The sequence below is a fragment of the Amphiura filiformis genome, chromosome 4 (genome assembly GCF_039555335.1).
Source record: "Amphiura filiformis chromosome 4, Afil_fr2py, whole genome shotgun sequence".
Lineage (NCBI taxonomy): Eukaryota > Metazoa > Echinodermata > Ophiuroidea > Amphilepidida > Amphiuridae > Amphiura > Amphiura filiformis.
The window spans coordinates 62,780,920-62,803,547 of record NC_092631.1 but is presented as its reverse complement, the minus strand read 5'-3'; the positions used below and the strand labels follow the sequence as shown (position 1 = coordinate 62,803,547).

General features: G+C 35.2%; 1 protein-coding gene across 1 annotated transcript in view; it reads left to right on the top strand.

Moving 5' to 3' along the window:
• The window catches only part of LOC140151182 (adenylate cyclase type 6-like), a 326,089-nt gene that overhangs the window by 241,352 nt on the left and 62,109 nt on the right, over positions 1-22,628 (top strand). Inside the window, 1 exon segment of the mRNA XM_072173436.1 lies at positions 15,027-15,185. Within this exon segment, the coding sequence (XP_072029537.1) occupies positions 15,027-15,185 (159 nt within the window).

Below are 22,628 nucleotides of genomic sequence, written 5' to 3'. Positions count from 1 at the left end.
TCTCCATTATGTTATCTCATGTCTCATACCAGGAATAATGTTGCCATATCATATCAGATGCACATTAATCATCTGAGCCTAAATTTAGCCATCATACTTAAGGTGGTGTTAAAGGCAAGGTTTAGGGAAATCATGAATTCCAAAATTTTTGCAAATATCTCCAAAACCTTTCATGATACAATCTCAAGTGAGTTTGTACTTATGTAGAGATATGTTGGCTATGTTATGAAGGTAATAAAACCGTTGCCATGGTAACCAAGCAGTTGCTATTGGCTTCTGACCAATCACATTGAAAGTTGTTTTTTTCCTGTTTTTTCGCAAATCACTTCATTTGTCCCAATAAAAGTACTCACATGTTGAGTCATGTTCCTGCGCACCTCCACTGATTTTCCGGTAAAAAAATCCCAGTGGAATTCCAGGGGGGGGGGGGGTCAAAGTGAAATTTCACAGATTCCATATTACTTATATTTTTCTTTCCAAACATTTATGACTCCCGTATATTTGGGACCCCTTTCCGAAGAAAGTGATAGCCCCCTAAATAATTACAAAAATCCACTGCCTGAAAAGTACATAGGAGTGCATGCTTTATGCCCTTCATATTTAGTGGCTTAGCTGAGAGGGGTATAGCTAAAACCGGTTCTAGTTGTTTTGTGAGGATATCCAAAGCTACAATGTCAGTGACCATTTGTCTAAACACTGTATACTCATCATCCTGGTAATCCTATCTGCCAATAATTTTACATATTTATAAGATCTATACTTGATTTGAGATGCAATTTGCTTAATCATGAATAGTACATAAAGATGGAAATGGGGAAAAACATGAAGACAAGACAATGTTATTGACATTAAGTATGGGAAAGATATGTAATGTAATAGCTTGTCAAATATCTGTGGATGGGAAAGCTTATTACATTGTCTGTCAGCAGTGAAAGTTAATGACCTTTGTCAATCTTGATGTCTTCCTTTAAGCATAAACATTGTTTGGCAGCAGCACATTATGATATCATAATGTACGATCTTATAATATGAAATTGGTTTTTTTTTCAAGCCTTATTTTTTGGCATATTTGTAATGTTTACACATGTCCCAACTTACCAGCTATCAAGTCCAAAAATTAAACTGAATGCTATAAATTGTGGTTAAAACCTGCCATATGTTTAGATACATATATAGTATAGGGGGATAGGAATGCAAAAATACCTGTGTTCAAAATCTCATGTCCTTTGGATGGCCTGACCAGCTCAGGTCAAAGGTCCTAATGATGTAAAATGTTAAAAGTTGCTCCAATCATGCTGTGTGATACCTCAAACTCTTCCTCTCATCATAAGGAACAAAAAAGTCAATTGTCATATTTCTGTAGGATGCATAATTCAGGGATTATGACATCAAATAGATCAAAGGTCAATGACCTTTTACAGTATATTCAAATTTAAAAATATTCTGATTTGCCCAGATGATCAGATCTTGAATATGTCAAATTTTGGAGGCCCCAAACGCACCGTGAGGAAAGCATGTTGCACTCAAGTGGCCAAGTTTTTCGATTTTACGACATTTGCGCACGTGGGAGAGAAAATGTCAATTTTAGACTATTTTAGGCCAAATTGAAGCTGAAGGAGAAAATGTCAATTTTGTTCACTATTTTGGTGTTTTTCAGCTAAAATGGAAGATGCACACTATAGCCCTATGGTAAATCCGGCCCTGCACATTTCACACAAGATTGTAGGCCTCCATGGATACACCACCAAACACTGCTTGTTTTTTTTTACCTACTGTACATGTGAACTTTTAAAAATGCTTATCAACAATCCATTCTGTTGGCATCTCTAGAACACATTCATTAAACATAAAGTTATCAAGACAAGAATAGATTTACATTGAAACTCATCTCAAATTTCAATTGTTTTCCTCAAGCATTTCGATTATCTCTGGAGGAAATGTCACTTTAAATAATGACATTTTGAAATACACACACATTACCATGGTAATGTAACAGAACATCAAATTTCCTTGCTTTATCAAATTATAGAATGCTGACTTGTGTAGACAGGATTTGAAAGGATATTGACCTATATGTTACGATGTTTGTTTTTGGAATATTCGAATAGTTCATGATAAAACAGATTTGCCCTAGAGGTAAGCCAAAATCAACGTAAAACAAAACTAGAAACACCAACGCAACTGTTCATGCCAGTTGAATACAAATTGTATGATTTTTTCTGTACCATAACATTCTCATGGGCAATTGTGATGCTTGTCTTGCAAACACAAGAGTATTTTTTCATAAAACAGCTGAAGTACAATGTGTTCTTACAGTTGCTTTACCATTTTAAATTTACATATCTCTGGTAAGGATCAAAACATACTGAGTTTGTTTGAAGAGATTTGAAGAGAAGACATTAGAATTATTGTTTTTAATATAATTAGTTTAATTTCACTATTTGGCCAAATTTATGAATTAAGGGCCAAAAACATGCATATTTTGGGTGGTTTTCACATAATGTGACAATCAAGTTTAAAGACTTATAATAAGTCTAATGTCAATTTAATTTGGCATGTTTATTCTTAAAACCAATCATTAATTAAAGTAACACAAAAAAGTGAAAGAGCAAAATTTTGGAATATAGCCTACTCTAGATTTTGAATGCTTAGGCTTGTTTCAAGTCTTTGATTTTTGAGACTCGATTGTCAGAAACATGCCGAAAATGCATGTTTTGGCTCTTTTTTCAAGAAATTAGTAAAATAATGAACTTTTTCTTTTATTTCCAGTTAGTAGTAAATGAATGATTAGGATTAGGATATGATTCATTTGGCAGAACTTAACAATATTGTTTTAATACCAAAAAATTAGTGCCATTTTTTCTGGAATGGGGAAGTAGGTGTATTGTTTTCACTGTGACACAAGGAAGATATCTATCAGTCAAGATTAATAGCAAAATTTTCACGGGAAAACAGCGGGTGGTCTTCCAATGTATTTCAATAGGAAGAATTTCTCCTTGGATGCAAAATAAGTTACTTGTCGGAAGTTAATAATGTTATAGCAAGAGTTTCCGTAGATAAATATTTTTTTCCGTAGGTAAATATTTTTGAAATTACGTTTTGATGATATTGTAAAGAAATTTCTATCGAAACTGCGGCCAAAATTACTATTCCAATTCAAAATAACCAAGACTTGAATAGCGAGGTCACCGCCGGGGGTCAGGGATCAGGCTCGAGGTTACACTCACATTGATACGCATTGGTCACATGTCCAGAAAATTTTCCCGTGAAAATTTACCTATTAATCTTGACTATCTATATTTGCATCCCCTATTTCAGGCAATAGATATGGTCCAATGGCCTGCAATCTTTCCATACATGATATGACATTCTTTACAGTTCAAATGTGATACCTAATCAATTTATTTGTAGCATATTTTAAGGAAAGAAACTTGTTCAAATTTACTTTGAAGCTGAATAATCAGATTGCAAATATCTGCTATCTACTGAAGATAGCATATAGGAATTTCAATGGTGAGCAATATAAAGAATTTGCTCTCTTTTTGCATTATAATCTGCAATAGTATAACAATATTATATTGTTATAATAATTTACCATATTTATTGGTACACTGAACTTAATCGGTGATGAATAACAGTGAAACATGATTGAATCTCTAAATCAATTGAGGGACTCAATAATTTCACAACATACAATATAGTTATATTATAAAGTCAGAAATACTGACTATTTCAGACAGTGGTAGAGGTCCAATGATTTGTAACCTCTTCCCACTGCACCAAGATGATCATATGGAACATATTAGGCAAAAAACAAGAAGTCTCAAAGCTGCTGTGCATATGTGACACGATCTGGTCCATGGGGGCCAAAGGAGGCATTTTTGACAATTCAGTTACTACAATCATTACATTATAGATACAATAGGCTATCATTTACTGAAAACAGCAAAGGTCTAGCACACTTAATTCTAAAGTTATGAAGTTTTTTGATGTCTATCTTCTTATGTATTTTATTGTTTTTTACTCATCTACTGAAGATAGCATATAGGAATTTCAATGGTGAGCAATATAAAGAATTTCTCTCTTTTTGCATTATAAACAATACAAGTGTTGAAGAAGGTGTGAGATCAGTTGGAATCTGCAATAGTATAACAATATTATATTGTTATAATAATTTACCATATTTATTGGTACACTGAACTTAATCGGTGATGAATAACAGTGAAACACGATTAAATCCTTAAATCAATTGAGGGACTCAATAATTTCACACCATACAATATAGTTATATTATAAAGTCAGAAATACTGACTATTTTAGACAGTGGAAGAGGTCCAATGATTTGTAACCTCTTCCCACTGCACCAAGTCTCAAAGCTGCTGTGCATTATTTGTTTTGAGGTATTGCAGTTGTCTTGGAGATTTGTACCAATTTATTTCTCTTTTCCCTCCAATCTTTCAAAACAATACGGTTTTATTTAGCTTTTCTAAATAGAACCAATTTACCCCAGCAGAGAAGCGGGGCAGAGAATGGTTGAGCCCTTTGTTATGGTATTGTTGTCAATGCTAATCAGCCTTTTCCGTTCATCCAATGAGCGTTCTGCCGTTCTCTTCTTTGTTTGTGCACTGTGACGTTGGCTGCCGTTTGAATCGTCACTTGTTTGTCTGCAATTGCTCAGAGTGGATCGAGATGAAATTAGTCCAAGTTTGGAAATTCTCTGTCTTGGGGTAATTTTACAATAATACCCAAACATTTTTAAAGCATTTGATGGCAGACATGTGTTATATCAATAACACAATTAGTAATAAAACAAAATATGTGCAATAATTTAAAATATTAAAACACTTTGAATTAGTGCAAAGATTCTCTCCATTTATTTTAAAGCTCCATGCTTAGCCTTATACCATGTCGATTGTAATGGTAGGTGAGAAGTATTCAAATAAAAGACATGAGCAAATATGTCTCATCCAATACTACTAGCACTGAATTGAGTATGGTTACAACAATAGTCCATGTTTACTGGTACACTGGCAACATCTTCCTCTCTTACATCTGATAATTAGATTGAAATCACATTAAAATAAATGCCAGTTCCAAATAACCAAAAACATGTTACCATGTCAATGTTGCATTGCATGCGGAGCAGATACTATCCCAATAAAAGACATGAGAGCAAGTATCCATTTACAAGACCCATTCAACACTACTGTCACCTAATTGGAGTCAATTTGATTGTATCAATACATGTAACATAGGAACGTTACTTTTTTGTTGAAACATTTTTATTAGATTCTGGCTTCTTGTTATCTGTAACATCTAGGTCAGAGTTCTATATACCTTGCATGTTGTGTTTGACATTGTAATGTTATAGGATAGGATACTATGTAGGCGTATCTAGCTCCTATCCGGTGCAGAGTGAAGAATTTAATGAAGTTGCAATAAAAGCCCAATTTGATGACTTGTATGAAGAAGACATTAGGTTCAGAGATCTGTCAATCTCTGTCAAACCCCCATGTACATGTCACTTGTTTGAAATGTTTACTAAACCTAGGCTTAAAAGATGCACAGGTGTCATGTCATGAGAGCCTATATATCCCATGCATAATGAATTACGTGCAAGTCCAGTAGGAGATGAAATCGCAAAGACAGATGCACGGTAACCTTTTACTTTTCTTTTTATTTTGTCAATATTTTGAATAGAAAATAGTTTAAGGATATTCTCTTGATTATCAGCCATTTTTAAGCGACGTAAAAAATTTGACAGACATTTTTGGTTCTGAACCGATCTCTGCAAGTCCCTCATATCAATTTGTAAGCGCTCTTTAGCAAAGTCATAGTTCATTGAATTTACAACCGTATGACAAAAGAGACGAAAATAGTAACTTTTTGCACAAGATTTGCAATTTAAAGAGAATTGGCCATTGCTCATTCTAGTGATGCTAGTATATGGACAATATAAGTGTGTTTTTTAATTTAATGACATAAAATTTGAAAAATATTGTAAGGAACACTTGAGGTTTTGACTTTTGAAACCTACATTTTGGTAAAAAAAATGTGCTTGGATAGGTAGTTTTCAACAGATTTTCCACATTCGCCTTGCTATAACATTGAATCGCGTTATCTGTTGACCTAGCGACGAAAAGTGTTTTTAGGGGGAAGTGTTAGCTTTTGTTTGATATAAAAAAATTCTGATTGGATGAAGGGAACACTTGAGGTTTCGACAAAAACCAATCAAAGAGGCCCATTTTTCAGCTAGAAGCTCCACAGCTCTTACATTGCTATGCACTCAACCGTGTAGGGTAATCAAAGACTGTTTGGAGACAATTCACTGCTTGCTTGAGAGCTCTTGGACGAAAATGTGTACTCGGGTGTATCGAGGTGCGCATGAGGGTTTCTAAGAGAATCGTTTTTGTATAGAAACCTTTCCATATGATTTTGGATTATCAGAGACTTTCTGTATGACATTGTTCTCTAATTGTCCGCCCATCAAACAATCAACAATTATAGGTCAATTGATGATAGTATGTATTGTTAAACACTAAAGAAAGTTCCTGCAATCTTAGTGGTTCTTAGCCGTGTGATATGACGCGATATAACACACTTTAGCATACATGTGCGTGTCTATGCAATACTCGCACTATTTGAACCAATCGGAGGTGCATAGCAACAATGGAACTCAGGGCCGTAGCAAGGTTGAAAAATGTGGGGCGGCCATCACAAATGTGGGGCGGCCAAATTACAAATATATGCCCAAATTGAAATAAAGATATAAAGAAAAACATAACAAATTTCTCAAAAAGTGGGGCGCGGGCCATGGCATCCCCTGCTACGGCCCTGATGGAACTGATCAATTCTAAGCCCTAGGTAATTCCTTGTAAAATGTAGGTTTCAATTTAATTAAAATTTGGTATACTTATGATTAATATATTTATTTGAATTGAAGTGATTAAGAATAAAGGTATTATTTTGAGCCGTTGTCGTGCATCTATCGCCTTATAAAACACACAACATCCTTATTTTTGGCTTAAAACAACTTGACTTTGCCTCATTGTTTTACTTAAACTAAATGTCGCACGTGTTATATGAGATGATAGATGCACAACGGTGACTAAAAACAATACCTTTATTCTATAAATGTTCATTTCATTAATGTAGCAAATATCATGCTCTGTAATAGCATTGACTGCACAATCACATATGTTAGCCAGCACTCTAATTAATAGTCTCATGTTGTTATGCTTGTCTTGACCGGATAATAAACATTTTACCTTGCCTTCATTTTGAATGTCAAATGTTGTCTTTTGCTATCACCTTTGTCATTTTGTTTGGTTAATGCTTGTTCCAAAAATGCAAAATTTTGCTCATTTGTGATGCAGCACAGCAAAAAAAAAATTTCAAACATTTTGAAAGCTTTAAAATGACACCTCATTTGCTAAAGTTAATGATCAAGGTAATCATATTTTATAAATGAAAAAGCATCCCAAAATCTTATTATGTTCCTTATTTTTTCTGTCTATTTTAATCTATATCTTGAAAAGCACTTTGCTGCAAAATCCCTCATTTTGATGTACTGCATTACATTTTTGTGCTCTGGTTTTAACAAATCACTGACTAGCCCTTTAAATTCCATTCAGCGATCTGTGTAACCAGAACATCCTACATAAAGGCCCATATTTATCCTGCATTTTCTTTGTCTTAGGATTAAATTGTTCTAAATGACATTTCAAAAAAGTCCATGATCTTAGTTTAGCTGTTTACATCCACATTAAAAGACAACATTCAAATTTAAAAAACAATTGGATTTTAAAATTGTTTGTGCACATGGGATGGAAATGACACCCCTTATATTTAGAGCCTTGGGATCTCCTTTATATAATATATAATATATAATATATAATCCATACCATTCTCCCAGGACCAATCCTCTTGTGTGTCAGCTTTATTTGTCTTAATAATTAAGTGCAAACATGCACAGCTATGTCATGCTCCCCTCTGACTTACCTTAAGAACTATTCAGATATACTTCTCCTCTTTTGTCATCTCCAATTACACAATACCTCAATGATGATTCGTAATCTTTTTGTACTTTGCACACACACACTAACCAATCCTATAACCAACCTCTTCAACATGAAACCATAGCAACAGGCACATTTTTCTTAACCAAACCCATTAATTTCCCTCATGTCCCGCTAATGGACCTTATTTCTCCATCTTCATCTGGCCTCCAGGAGAATGTTTTCATCCATGTAAATTCTAAAATAATTATACGTCTCTTTTGGCGAGATCGAGACTCAATTAACTCCCAATGAAGTATCCATTCTAACCGTAATTACATCCAATGAAGTATCCATTCTAACCGTAATTACATCCTCAAGTAAGTCGTGCCTGTCATTCTCGGCAAGTTCCAGTTTTGCTGCATACCTTTCACCATGCATCAGTAGCTATTTACATGTTATAAGCATCTCTAATACGATAAGCCCAAGGCGGGATTCACGCTTTTGACACACCGTTCTAATTGAATTATGTTCACAGTAGATTTTGTATCTTGGCACTCAACATGTTCTTTTTTTAAGTGCATTTAATTAGAATTACCAATGTGTAGCATATGTTAAGCTAAGAAACAACTTATGACATTGCATAAGTTTGTAACAAATATCATTTGTACATAACATGGATTTAAAAAAACCCAGTTACTAATTATTGATGATAGGCCTATAATTATTCAGAGTGCTGCATACAAACATATGAGCATGCTCTTTAGGGTTTTTAATAGAGGTTATTCACGTTACTCATGTGTGACTTCTAACAAAAGGCGATGGTTCCAATAGTATTCCTCATTCAAACCAATTCAATGCGCGACCTAGGAGTTACCTGCATGACTTTGGCGGGCTATTTTGAAACAGTCATGATTGCACATGCACATACGTCTTTTGAAAATCCTAAACAAGGTATAGCAGTCGCTGATAGGATATGCAGCTTATAGAACACAGATAACCTCTATTGATATGTTGTATCCTAGTCAGGTAAGATCTGCTTCATCAGAAGAGATTAGCATAGGCGTAGATCCCGGGGGATGGGGGTAGGGATAAACCCCCCCCCCAATATTTTGCCAGGGGATGGTCCATACAATCCCCAAAAATGTTGATGCTGACATATTTGACCATTTCAGCCCCAAAGGGCCAATTTTTGTGTTCTTCACACAAATTTATTCCACTTTTGCACCATATTTAACCAGTTTAGCTTCAATATGGCAAAATTTTATGTGTGCTTTGCGCGCATTTGTACCATAAATTTATTCTGTTGCCAAAAAGTGCTGGATTCAATATATACTTCAAGGAAGTTTATATAACCCCATCCCCCATGTCAAAAAGAAATATACGCCACTGTAGATTAGTAACTTCAACATTTTATGTCTGGCAGCAGCAGGATAATGCTTTTCTGAGAAACAAATAGTTTAGGTTTAGCTGGGGTTCATTAGTCTTATGGTTTCTTAGCAAAATGCATGTAGAAAGGGATACATATTCTACAAATTTTGAAATATTGCTCTCTTTTGTCAGTTTTCCACTTGTTTGATTTAATAAATTCTCACCTATATTTATAGGGCAAATTTGGTTGCATTTTTCATATAATATTTTTGGCTCACTTCTTTCCCTTAATTGTATAATTTGGTTCACCTCAAGTTTGGTAGTGACGTCAATGCTTCTTTGTGGTTGTGCTGCATGCGTGCCAACAAAACGCTCATGTACGCGTGCATGCGTATACAATTAGGCCATTTAACTTTACGTGCGCGATTTGATACTGCGGCACAGGAACTACGCATATACGTCACTACCAAACTTGAGATGAACCAAATTATAGTAACTATAACCCCTGCAATGAATCAGTCTGCTAGACACTGCATTTATATCAAGAGACAATATTCTTTATACTTAGTTTATACATTAAGAATTCCAAGCAAATCCAAAAGGCAGACATAACCTTTCAGGTTTCTTCATATTTTGTTGATATTTCTGAAAAGAAAAGTCTCCCTCTTTATCAACCACTTTTAAGGGATCTGGAATGAGCGTTTTAAGCGTTTGGACAGTATTATTTGTGGGACATGAGAGCACATCAGACATATCGAATTGCATTCTGAATACGAAGAATGTCTTTCTGATATCAAATAATTTTTGAAATTCACGATATAATATAAATTTTATGACAAATTATTAAACTTTGATATTTTTCACATTTTTGATATATAACAGTCCTCAAAGTAAATTTTATAAATCTAATGATATATTCTTAAAGTGTATGTAGCTGGGAGGAAAAGCTGACGATTAATTGAAAATGTTGACCTTTCATATTGAAGATATGGATTTTTTTCCCAAAAAGACCTAATTTTTTGTGGTGTTTTTGGGAAAAAAATCCATATCTTCAATATGAAAGGTCAAAATTGTCAATTGATCGTCGACTTTTCATCCCATCTACATACACTTCAAGTATCAATCATCAGATTTATAAAGTTTATTTCGAGTACTGTTAAATATCAAAAATATCAATTTTTGATGATTTGCCATAAAATGTGTATTACATTGCAATTTCAAAAATCAAAATTATTTGATATCAGAAGGACATTCTTCGATTCAGAATGCAATTCGATATGTCTGATGTGCTCTAATGTCCCACAATAAATACTGTCCAAACGTTCATACCCCACCCCTTAAGTAAGTTCACAATATTTACTGATAATAAAGTATTTGCACACAAAACAGTTTCTAAAATATTTGTTTGATTTAAAAATCGGGCAATATTACGATGGCAAGTCTATCTGTTGAAATGAAAGTCAAATTTTGAAGACATGAGCCAAGAATTTTCTTTAAATCTAACCCTAACCCAACCCATGCTTTTTTGGCTATCAGAAGGGAGAGAAGAAATAAAAAAAAGGGGAAAAGATGAACAAAGAAGTCCCTTGGCACCCACGGGACTCGAACCTCGGACCTCTCGCATGCCATGCAGAAGATCACCGACCTGTGGCCACAGGGGTTACGCTGGCCTGGCCAGCGATACCATGGGTATAGGCCTATATGACTCGGGCTGATTGCATCATTGCATCACATGGAATGCATACACACGCAGTGGTTTTCATAGTGAGCTTTAGTGAGACTCAGTTGAGTTAGGGTTAATGATATGAACCTGAAACAAAATTATGTTATGAGGCTTTCATTCATTCTTGTCTTAAGGTGCATTTTGTGATCCATAGCCTCATCCTCTTATTTTTCCCAAATTTGTATACCACCATAAACATCTGACTGTATGATGCTTGTTTATATTATGCAAAACCATTGTCCAAAGTTACAGCACAGTGGCCTATGGAGCAATGTAAAATACATAATCATGCAACTATATTCAAATGCAAAATTGCACTCAACTGAAATTTTGAGAATAGGCTTTTTTCATGGACGTCTACCAGGACATATCATAAAAAGAGGATGCTAGAATCACTAAGGGCTCATATTGAAATTCCCTTACGCAGGAAGGTGTGCGCCATCCTGCAGCTTTCCTGTGCTAGCCTTCTTTTGTTAAAATCCTGGGCATGGTGTATCACTGATGCATATAATCCATCCATTTTATGACCGAGCTTTCCTGAGGCGCGCGCTTAGCGAGGGGAATCCTGCCTTCTTTCTGTGTGAAAACGTTGTAGGGTATTTCAATATGAGCCCTAAATACTCCTTTTATTTAAGATGATAGTAAATCTAACATTTCTCAAACAAAGACTATTTATTCAAAATATTCAAAGGAAATGAAGAGTTTGACACCTTGTTGATATTTCAAGACTCTTCTATGTCAATAACAACTGTTAAACCTTCTTTTCCTGTTGGCGATGTGTGTATTTATGTCACATATCTGATAACATGAGTTACACAGGATGTATTTAGATTGACTTTGACTCTTTATTTGTTTGTGTGGGTAGTAGGATTGCGGCTTTGGTTTTTATTCAGGCAAAAATGTGTCAATTAACCTGTTTTTGCTGAGCATTGAACTGTTTGTAGATTACATTGACTTCATTGGTAACATATGGTGTACTTGAAAATAGCGATTTGTTTTGAGAACAATGATATTGTGAAATGTCAGCTGCTTTAGCTTCTAAGAAAAAGGGATTCCAAATAATCTTGGGAGTTTTAGGTAAAGGTAAAAGGCATTAGACCTCAACCATTGCATGAAATGGATCAGAATGACTGTAACATTGACAACTTCCTAATAATTATAATGCATATAAAGAGAGATAGAGATAGAGTGCCTTTATGGAAACTTTTGGGCCTCATAACTGCTGAATATATAAAAGTATACATATTTAGTTAGAATGGCAAAGACTTGATTTATCCATCTGTGAGGTCAAATTTGGGTAAAAATGCTCAGTTTTGCAGAAAATTTCAAGACACAGTTTTTGACCCAATTTTTTTTTTGGGAAACGTAACAAAAAAATAAATATCTAAGACCTGTTTTTTCATACTTTCATACTAGACATAAAAATGTGTTGCTTTTAGGGCGCTAGCGCCTATAATCCTTTTTTTTTTGTTCTTCACTTTTTCAAACCACCGAAAATTTTTTTGGGTCAACCTTTTCGGGCTGTTGAGGAAGGGGCGGCAAAATTGAATTTTCTTCAGCCCCCAAAGATAGGAGCAGCCACGGTACGCCACTGCTATGCATCACTTGCTAATCACCTTGTTATTGCAATTTTGGTTCACTGTTGTTGTTTATATGCTAAAATGCAAATTTTAAAAGCTAAGCGCACAGTCTCCTGAGACAAAGCCTCTTGGCTTTAATCACTTTATGCTATTTGAATTGAGGCTTCCTGATTCTTTGTTTACAGAAGGCTACTGAAATCGGGATTGAATGGATAAAAATACTTGACATTTTATTCTCAACAGTCATTTATGGCCAGATTCTAGGTCTCAATAGCTATGTGATTTCATTTTCAACCCATTTCTGTCAAACCCATATCACAAAATGCTTTTCTTTTATAAATGTTTAAATTGCACAATTTCATCCCACTATTGAATAGTAATGCCATTCGGATTGGGAGGGAGGGATTAGCATAAATGATTTAATTTTCAACCCAATTCTGTCAAACACATATTGCAAAATGGTTTTTTTTAAATTGAAGAGTGATGCCATTCGGATTGGGGGGTAGTATAAATGATTTAATTTTCAACCCATTTCTGTCAAACACATACAATTATTACAAAATGTTTTTTTATTATAAATGTTTAAATTGCATGATGCATCCCACTATTGAATAGTGATGCCATTCGGATTGGGAGGGGGATTAGTGTAAATGAATACAGTATCACCGAAAGTTATTTTGCAACATATAAATTGTGAGCAGAAATTGTACTGTGATACAAATTACTTGAGGTATGGGGAAACCATAAAACTAAACCATAAAACTTAAAGAAGTTTGTTGACATGTGCAATTATGCAAATTTATAAATGCTGATGTCAGTGTCAATTGCTATCTACTGTAGAGTGTAGACAGCAAAATATAAATTGATATTAATTCATTATTTTTGCTACCAATGACCTATTTTTTTAAATTATTTTACAAATGATATGTGCTGTCTTTGTAATTTACCAGTAATCTGTACAGTGATAGAATATTTAGAGATGGTGGAGGAGGGAGTATTTGGTCAGGTACCTGTGCTCTGTAAAAGGTGTTTCCTCTCTCAATATTGTCACTAAATGCTATCAAATTGGCTGAAAACCTTAATGTTCTCCCCCCCCCAGTTTGTGACGGTTTTAGGTCTTTAATTTGCCTAATTTTTGGCCCATTTTTGTATTAAAAATGCAAAATTTTCACACACTTCACACACTTGCCTCAATGGAGTCATTTTGGTAGCAGGTCAGTGGGATAAGTTTGCGGCCCCTTAGAAATTTTGCCCAGTATGCCACAGATTCCAAAACCTTTGTCAACAAGTTTAAGGTGTCAAACAGTAGCTAACAAATATTTCTTCACACATTTACATAATATTTTATTCCTGATGATTAATGTACTATAAGCTATATGACCACTCATCTACTCAGACAAGTGTGTACTTTCTTTTTGTGCATTGTGTATATTATGTTACATAAGTATTACATAAAGCTCATTGCTTGTTCTACATGACAAGTACTTGAACCAGTTTGTCATCAAATTCAGATTAAATCAAATCTCCTAGCAAACTGATAGGTGTAGCATTGTAATATGATGATATTTGGATGTGTCGTTGTATAAGGTGCATGCTGCATTGTGTAACATTGGGTTCCCAGTAAACACAAAATATTTTACAGAATATGTTTAAATGTCAGGTTATATAAAGGGTATAAAACATTTTAACAACATTCAGAAAAAAAATTAAAAAAGGTATGTAAAACAATCGAACATAGTGTTATGAGTTGTTGACAAAATAAATTTCAAATATGTTTGACAAAGAATATTTTACAATAACATTTTGGCAACATTTTTGAAATGTTTTGTTTTAAACATTCGTTAGAAGATAAAAATGAATTGAAACAGACTGAATAACAAATATTGTTGCATGAGCCACGCTAATCTTATAAAAAATTTATTTAGAGATCTGATTTTTATCATTTAATTGAGATTTTTTAATTTGAGTAAATACATAAAACTGTATTAAAATTGGATCATTTTTGAACCGGTACCATGGTTTTTTTTTCACTGAACCTTGTATTCTATTATTTTCAAGTGAAAATAGGGTCAAATTGAATAACAAATGCCTTTAGAAATGAATTGCTACTGTAAAAAATGTGCTTGGTTAGAATGTTACACACTTTAGGTATTTTACATAAAAAGACAGTTTTCAACAACAACAACAACAACAACAAAAGCGCAGTGATTTATAGTGTGCTACGCACAGGCACAATGCCTAGACGTTGATCCACAAGCCTCAGCACACTTTAAAAACCACATTAAATCTCATGGGTACCTCAAAACAAGATCATTTTATTAATATTTGTTGCCTGTTTGTTTTATTTGCCTTCAGATTGGTACGAGATGTAACAGCAGTAGATGTCAACATGCGTGTGGGTATACACAGCGGTAAGGTTCATTGTGGAGTACTGGGATTACGTAAATGGCAGTTTGATGTCTGGTCTAATGATGTATCATTGGCTAACACCATGGAGGCTGGTGGGGTGTCAGGGTAAGTTTCCGAAGTATGTGGGGGTGTGTAGGGGGTAGTCTCCTCATTGGTTAACACCATGGAGGCTGGTGGGGTGTCAGGGTAAGTTGCCAAAGTATGTGTGTGTGCAGGGGCCAGTTTGATTTTGCTCACTCCACACAAATCATCTGCCAATTTTAACATGCTGCTTCTGGTTGGCTATAAAGATCTTAAAACACAAACAGGTGAATTTGGGAACTTTTCTAGTGACTGAGTTTGATACCCTAAAATTAATCTGTTGAAAGCCTTGTTTCAAGTCATGCTTGATGACATTGTGGGACAGATTTCAGCCAATCAAAAAGTACTTGGTGATGTCGTCAATGGCTTGTGTAGAGTGAGCAGAATGAAATAGGTGGCAGAAGTGACTAGTGTGGGGATAGCATGGAAGGGGACTGGAGGAGGAGGACAACATGCATTATGGATACTCAGTTCAGCCTGAACCTCAAACCTTACCCTTTCCCCTTTCTAAGGCGACGAATAAAGAAATCCTGCTCTACAGACCTAACTGACCCAGATTTAAAATAAAATGAGAAACAAAATTTTCCTGTACAAATGAATACTGACCCAAGTTTCGATCTTGGTGATTTTTGGGGTCATCTATACTAATAAAATAATGAGCTCTGTGTGTCTGTCCGGCAATGCGTTTACATGCGCTTGGCGCTTGTCGTTCCAATATTTCGACATAGATGGGTACCAGGCGGGCGCTGTTTATCGGGTAGTTTTGAAGGTCATCGGAGGTCAAGGTCAAAGGTCATGGATTTCAAACTTTGTCCGATCGGGCCCAAACTTGGTGGGTAGATTCCTTGATAGGAGGGGAATATATGCGCAAAATAAAATCGAGGTCAACCAAGGTCAAAGGTCATTACGGAGGGGTCAAATTTCAAACTTTGTCCGATCGGGCTCAAACTTGGTGGGTGGAATCCTTCGTATGAGTGGAGCATGAAAAACATTATATGGAGGTCATCCGAGGTGAAAGGTCAAAGGTCATGGATTTCAAACTTTGTCCTATTGGGCTCAAACTTGGTGAGTGGAATCCTTGATATAAGGGGAATATATGTGCAAAACAAAATTGAGATCAACCCAGGTCAAAGGTCATCTAGGGTCAAAATTTCAAACTTCGCCCAATCTGGCTAAAAGTATTCTCTATATCATGGGAGCATGAACAAAATCAAACCAAGGTCACTCGAGGTCAAAGATCGTATGGGGTCAAATGTTACGAGTATGTCCATTGGGCTTAAACATGGTAAAAAGAATCATTGATATGTCAGGAACATGTCATAAAGTCAAAAACGGTCATCAGAGGTCAAGCAGTATCGCTATCATGCATCTGATGCCCTAATAGCTACAGGGCCATTACAGCTACAGGCGCACTAGTTTGATAAAAAATCTGGGATTGGTATTTTACCACAAAAGACATCTTGTCCAAACATAATCCTTTATTTAAAAAAAAACCTTCATGGGATAAACATTGACCATGCCCTAAAAAGTACCAAGCTGGTTCTGATATGTTTACTTCGTCTTTCTAACCCATTTCTACTTTCCTCAATCAAAATTGGGGATCCATATAAGAATTATCAAATGTATCCATGTAAACTTTGCAATGCCTAACAATTTGTGGTGTGAAATACTCAGGTTCAGTAAATATGAAATGTAATGTGTAAATCAGCAATCCTTGATGAGGGGCTTGTGTATCACTGTAAGCCATGTTAATATTGGTGAGAATTCTAAAGGTTTATAATCCCAAGTGTTGAAATTAAAGTCCTTACTTCTCAAAGTTACAGCTATATGGTGCTTTCTACAAACAAAATTGTCAAGTCAAAGAGGGAGTGAATCCCACTCTGAAGGAACACTACAAATGGTCAGACACATCAGAAGGTGCATTTACAGCAAATATAGGTCGATGAAACCTCCATAATGCATTTGCATTCGGGGTTTGCATTGTGCTATACTCTGAGTGCTCTCAGAGGAGACTCTAGGGGTTAAGGTGTGTTGGGGACATGATGAACCTTTGAGTTCACATTGAACACATCTGCATAGCCAGAACCTCTGACCGTAATCGAGAATTGGTTCAGAATCCTAAGTATGAGCCTTGCGAGTACTGGCTTCAGTTAGTTATTGTAAGATCAACTTTTGAAAATAGCAAACTTTGTGAAAACCTGTTGTAATTTGATCATGTTTGTCATGAATACCCTTCATGAAAGAGGTATGGATGTGGGGTATTTGCAGAACTCCAAAGATCTGTATAGTACGATAAGTTCCCCTTCTTAATTTACACCAAATATGAAATTCTTCAGGAAGATTTAGGAATGTTTAGGAAAGCAAATGCACTGTTTATGTGTAATAATTATTGTAATAGTTATTAATCTAAGATAAGTGTTTCATCTCTCTTTTGATGAAATTGGTTAATACGTCCTTCCATAATATTGTCTTGACATTTGGTATCACAAAAGTTTGTGCTCCAGGATGTTAGATGTCATATAAAACTGCACCATGCACTTGTAATTCAGACCCCGACACCAATACCCTCCCCCACCTTACACTATATCAACATCCTAGCCTAGTTCATTGCCCTCTATACTCTATCACATATGCAGAAAGTATAAGGATGATATTGAGTACCTAGAGTACACATGTACAACATGTATAAAGTAAAGTTTCACAATTTGTTGACCGATGTATGGTAGTATGAGGATACCATCTGAAAGTGACTAGCCATAGATGTCGTTGCCACGCACCAAAGATTGAATTGCATAGTCTATTGATTGTGGCCCTCCAGAGAGACATGGGTAAACATATATCGCTATGCTAAGCATGCTTCACTGTTCCCGTGTGTGAGAGCATTTTCAATTTTCTGAATCCAACGACTCTTCATACATTCATAAGGTTGAAGCACATCATCTCAGCCACTGGTAGAGAGTGCCAAAATTTTGATGTTTTAAATTCTTCAAATACTCAGGCTTCATAATGGGAATGCACTTCAAGTTATACCTTTTATTCTGATTATGTACAAATTACTACTTTCAAGTAATATGTCAATCTAAATGTGCTTAAACTTTGAAAGTGGAAATGTAAATTATACATATTGAAACATCGTCGGGTGTATCGCATACTGAAGGATGTGACAATTCAGGTGGATTCATAGTGACGGATGTCGGTCACAAAAGTGTAACAATGCAGAATGTTGAGGGCAATCAACCTTTTTCATAATATTATTATTTACACAAATTTATCAAGAAATGAGCATTGTAAAAATGTTATGTAGGTGAATGGTTTTGGGCATAGATTATAAACTTACCATTAATGTCCAACAAGCCATGAGTCTATTTAAAGTAGACATTTGAAAATTATTACCAACATATTTCAATGTTGTAAAATAATTTTTTCTCACATGCGTTTAATATGCAGACAGCAAAAGAACTAAGTTACCAGTTATTTTTACCCCTGTATATCCTAAACAATGACAGATATGTCAAAATTAGAATCAGCAGCCAATAGCAGTATCTTTTAGCTCAGATTTAAGACCTCATTTGATGAAATCGGTCAAAAATAAAGTACAGTAATCCAAAATTATAAGGAAGATGCAAATTCAAAAGTTGAAGATTGTTCCATTGGATGGCCTATTGATTTGTACACAAATCATTCTCAAAAAAGATAACTAGGGGTGTGCTTTCCATTGATTAGAATATTGAAGAGCAACTTTTGATTTTGTTTCGTCCTTGGGTTTTTAATCCCAATTTATTTCAACAAATGAGGTTTTAAATCAGAGCTACACACTAAAAACTACGGGGTTATATTTTCCGTGGTCATTTTGAATTGACCACGTTTGGGGTCGTTTTGCCCCTTCCCGGGGGTTGTACTGTTTTAATTTGACCACATTCACGAGGTCATTTTAGCCACTGACGAGCGTGGTCAAAAACTTAGTGGTCATTTTGCCGATACCGTCACGCATTGATATCAGTTTCAATCTTCCGCTTTGAAAATCTCAATTCATAAATGAGTTTAAACATGAGCTGCAATTAATGTTTGTTGATTAATAAATAAAACTAATTTTTTGACCGAAGTTACCCAATTTGTCAACTTTATAATGACTTGCATTTGAACTATTTGCACACACGGTGTGCATCGGCTTCCCATGTGGTCACATCAGCGCCATATTTGTTCTGATTGTGCAGCTTATCGGATTGTCGTGTGTGCTTGTCTGCATGATGGAATATGAAAAGTTAGTTGAAAAGTGAGACTGCAAGGATATATAGACCCTTGTCTATGCACGCAGATTCATTCCAATTTCATGCTGTCGTGGCTGGTGTCTTGGCTGCAGTTGTTATAAGCTTATATCATGTAAGCTTATAATATGTGAACTGTCATAGGCGATGACTGACTGTGTGTGAGTGTGATACACAGATGCATTTTGCAGTTTGCTGTTCATGTAATGCTTTCTCTGTGCAGAAACACACTTATGTCCTGGTGGGACCAGCATGACCATAGGCCTACTAAAAAAATCCAAACAACCCCTAAATGTGGTTATTGAGTAACCCTATAAAACAACCCTTTCAAATGGGTCATTTCATTTGACCCCGAAATGAGGTCATTAAGTAACCCAATAAGGCAACCCTTTTGAAGGGTTCATTTCATTTGACCCCTAAATGTGGTAATATTTTGACCCCAATGGGGTTACTATTTGACCCAAATACGTAGTCATTGCAATGACCCGACCAATGGGGTCAAAATGACCCCGTTAGTGGTATGGTGTTTAGTTGATAACTATGCTGGGGTCAAAAATGACCCCGTTTGGGTCATTTTTTGACCCCGTAGTTTTAAGTGTGTAAAGGGTACATGTTTTGGCTGTTGGTTTTAATTATGACATATTTGTCTTTGTTTTGGATATACAGGGATGAACATAATTGTGATGTGTCATGTCAAAAGCAGACACTTTTGGGCAGGATCGTAAATGGGAAATAGCCAAAAATCTGCCCGGGGTGATTTTTCACAATTTGAGTTTGTTGCGAATTTGTGATGTTATTAATGTTAAAAATATTGTCTGATAGTTTCAGACCGGAATATAACTGGCATCTCGTATTTTTTGAGATATTTTTCAAGGTAATTCCTACTCTCAACATTGTCAATAATACAAGGCCGATATCTCAATTTCCAATTTTATAATACCATAACTTACGAACTCATTATCTTCGCTTATAGGAATGTCCGATTTCATTGGGGAAAATGGCTTTATGGAGCAAAATAGCTCTATATTTAAGATATGTAAAAACCTCAAAATTTATAACCTGCTCAAAAGTGTCTGATTTTGACATGACACGTCACAATTGCACCTTAATTCTTTTACTGTCTGTATTTCAAGGTTATACATCACTATGTTTTGTGTGAAATCTCAACATATGTCACTAAAGGTCTAAAAAAAAAAAAGATTTGTATTGTCCTTTAAACCAACCCTTAAATCTGAAAAAATATTTGGTATACACAAAAATATTGTGAAAATGTTTTGCCTGTTTGTAATTCATACTGTACAACTCTGATATATTAAAACAGAAGCTTAAGAAACCCTGTAAATCATTGCTTACCTTGGTATTTTGTGATGAACGTGTCGTGCATGGTATGTGGCATAAAAAGTAAACCGACCAAACTTTGAAGCTCTAAGGGCTTTTTTTAGACCTAATGAATCCACCTGATTTTTCATATTGTCAGCACTTGGCGATTTGTTTTGAACTATGATTTTAATTGTATAGAAAAGTGCTTTAGGTGAGCTGTAATTCACTTTAAGAATTGGTTGACTGTTTATCTTTTCTCTTATTGTGATGGCTTTTCTATAGTGTTTATTCAATTTATTCATTTAGAGTTTATTCAAAATTCTTATTTTCCTTTTTTCACACAAATATATTAATAATGTTTTACAACACAAATTTGAACGGATTTTGAAAAGAGAAATCATAAGTTCCTAACATAGAAAGTACAATAGATGATATTACGTGACTATGACTATAGCATATCACATTGACATCAAGGACATGTGCTGCTATCAACCAAAGTATTTTGTTTATTTTCCTCTTAAAGCGTGTTCAATGTCCATCACAAAATATACATTAGTTTCAATCAATATTGTTAATATTAGTATTAGAGTCATTTGTCTGCAACAACATCAGTGATCAGGGAAAGTTCAACAATGGCATTGACAAGTGACAAGGCAACAATATTATATGCAAGAGGTAGTTTTCAACAAACTGGCTAAAGTTAGCTTAATGACTTGATCAGAACTGTGATCAGAGGTAGTTCAACAGTAACAGTTATCAGAAGTAGTTCAACAGTAACTGTGATCAGAGGTAGTTCAACAGTAACTGTGATCAGAGGTAGTTCAACAGTAACTGTGATCAGAGGAAGTTCATCAGTAAATGTTATCAAAGGTAGTTCAACAGTAACTGCTATCAGAGGTAGTTCAACAGTAAATGTTTTCAAAAGTAATTCAACAGTAACTGTGATCATAAGTAGTTCAACAGAAACTGTGATCAGAGGAAGTTCAACACCAACTGATCAGAGGTAGTTCAGCAGTAACTGCTATCAGAGGTAGTTCAACAGTAACTGTGATCAGAGGTAGTTCAACAGTAACTGTGATCAGAAGTAGTTCAACAGTAACTGGTCAGAGGTAGTTCAACAGTAACTGTGGTCATAAGTAGTTCAACAGAAACTGTGATCAGAGGAAGTTCAACAAAAACTGTGATCAGAGGTAGTTCAGCAGTAACTGATATCAGGTAGTTCAACAGTAACTGTGATCAGAGGTAGTTCAACAGTAACTGTGATCAGAGGTAGTTCAACAGTAACTGTGATCAGAGGTAGTTCAACAGTAACTGTGATCAGAGGTAGTTCAACAGTAATTGTGATCAGAGGTAGTTCAACAGTAATCAAAGAATATTATTATGAGCCACATGAACAATTCTCTTGTGTTCTGGACCTTGGATGAAAACTGTTCAGTAACCACATTTTCATAACCATTTCTAACAAGATATCTGAATAAGATTGCGTAAGTATAAGCAAAATGCAGCTTAAATGTTTTGCCAAGCAGTACTAGCATTTATCAGTAATGTCAATATTGTCATGGAGATATCCATGATGTTGTCCTAACAGGATATGTTTGCCTCAAGTGGAGAGCATCTTGGAAACCGGCCTTATCATTGAACTAATCCAATGCATATTTCAGCAGCTTTCAGATTTGTCGTTATGAAAGAGTTGATTGGCCGATCAATAGTAGCTTACTCAATTATTGACATAACATTCAACAGATTGTGCAGAAGCTTCCTTCCCATATTTGAGGTGTTTTATTTTTTTAAGAAAGCATGGACTTCCTTTTTTTTAAAGAGCTTTTCAGTCATATTAGGTGGGACACAAAAGAGGAATGTTATGATTAAGAATATAGGCATT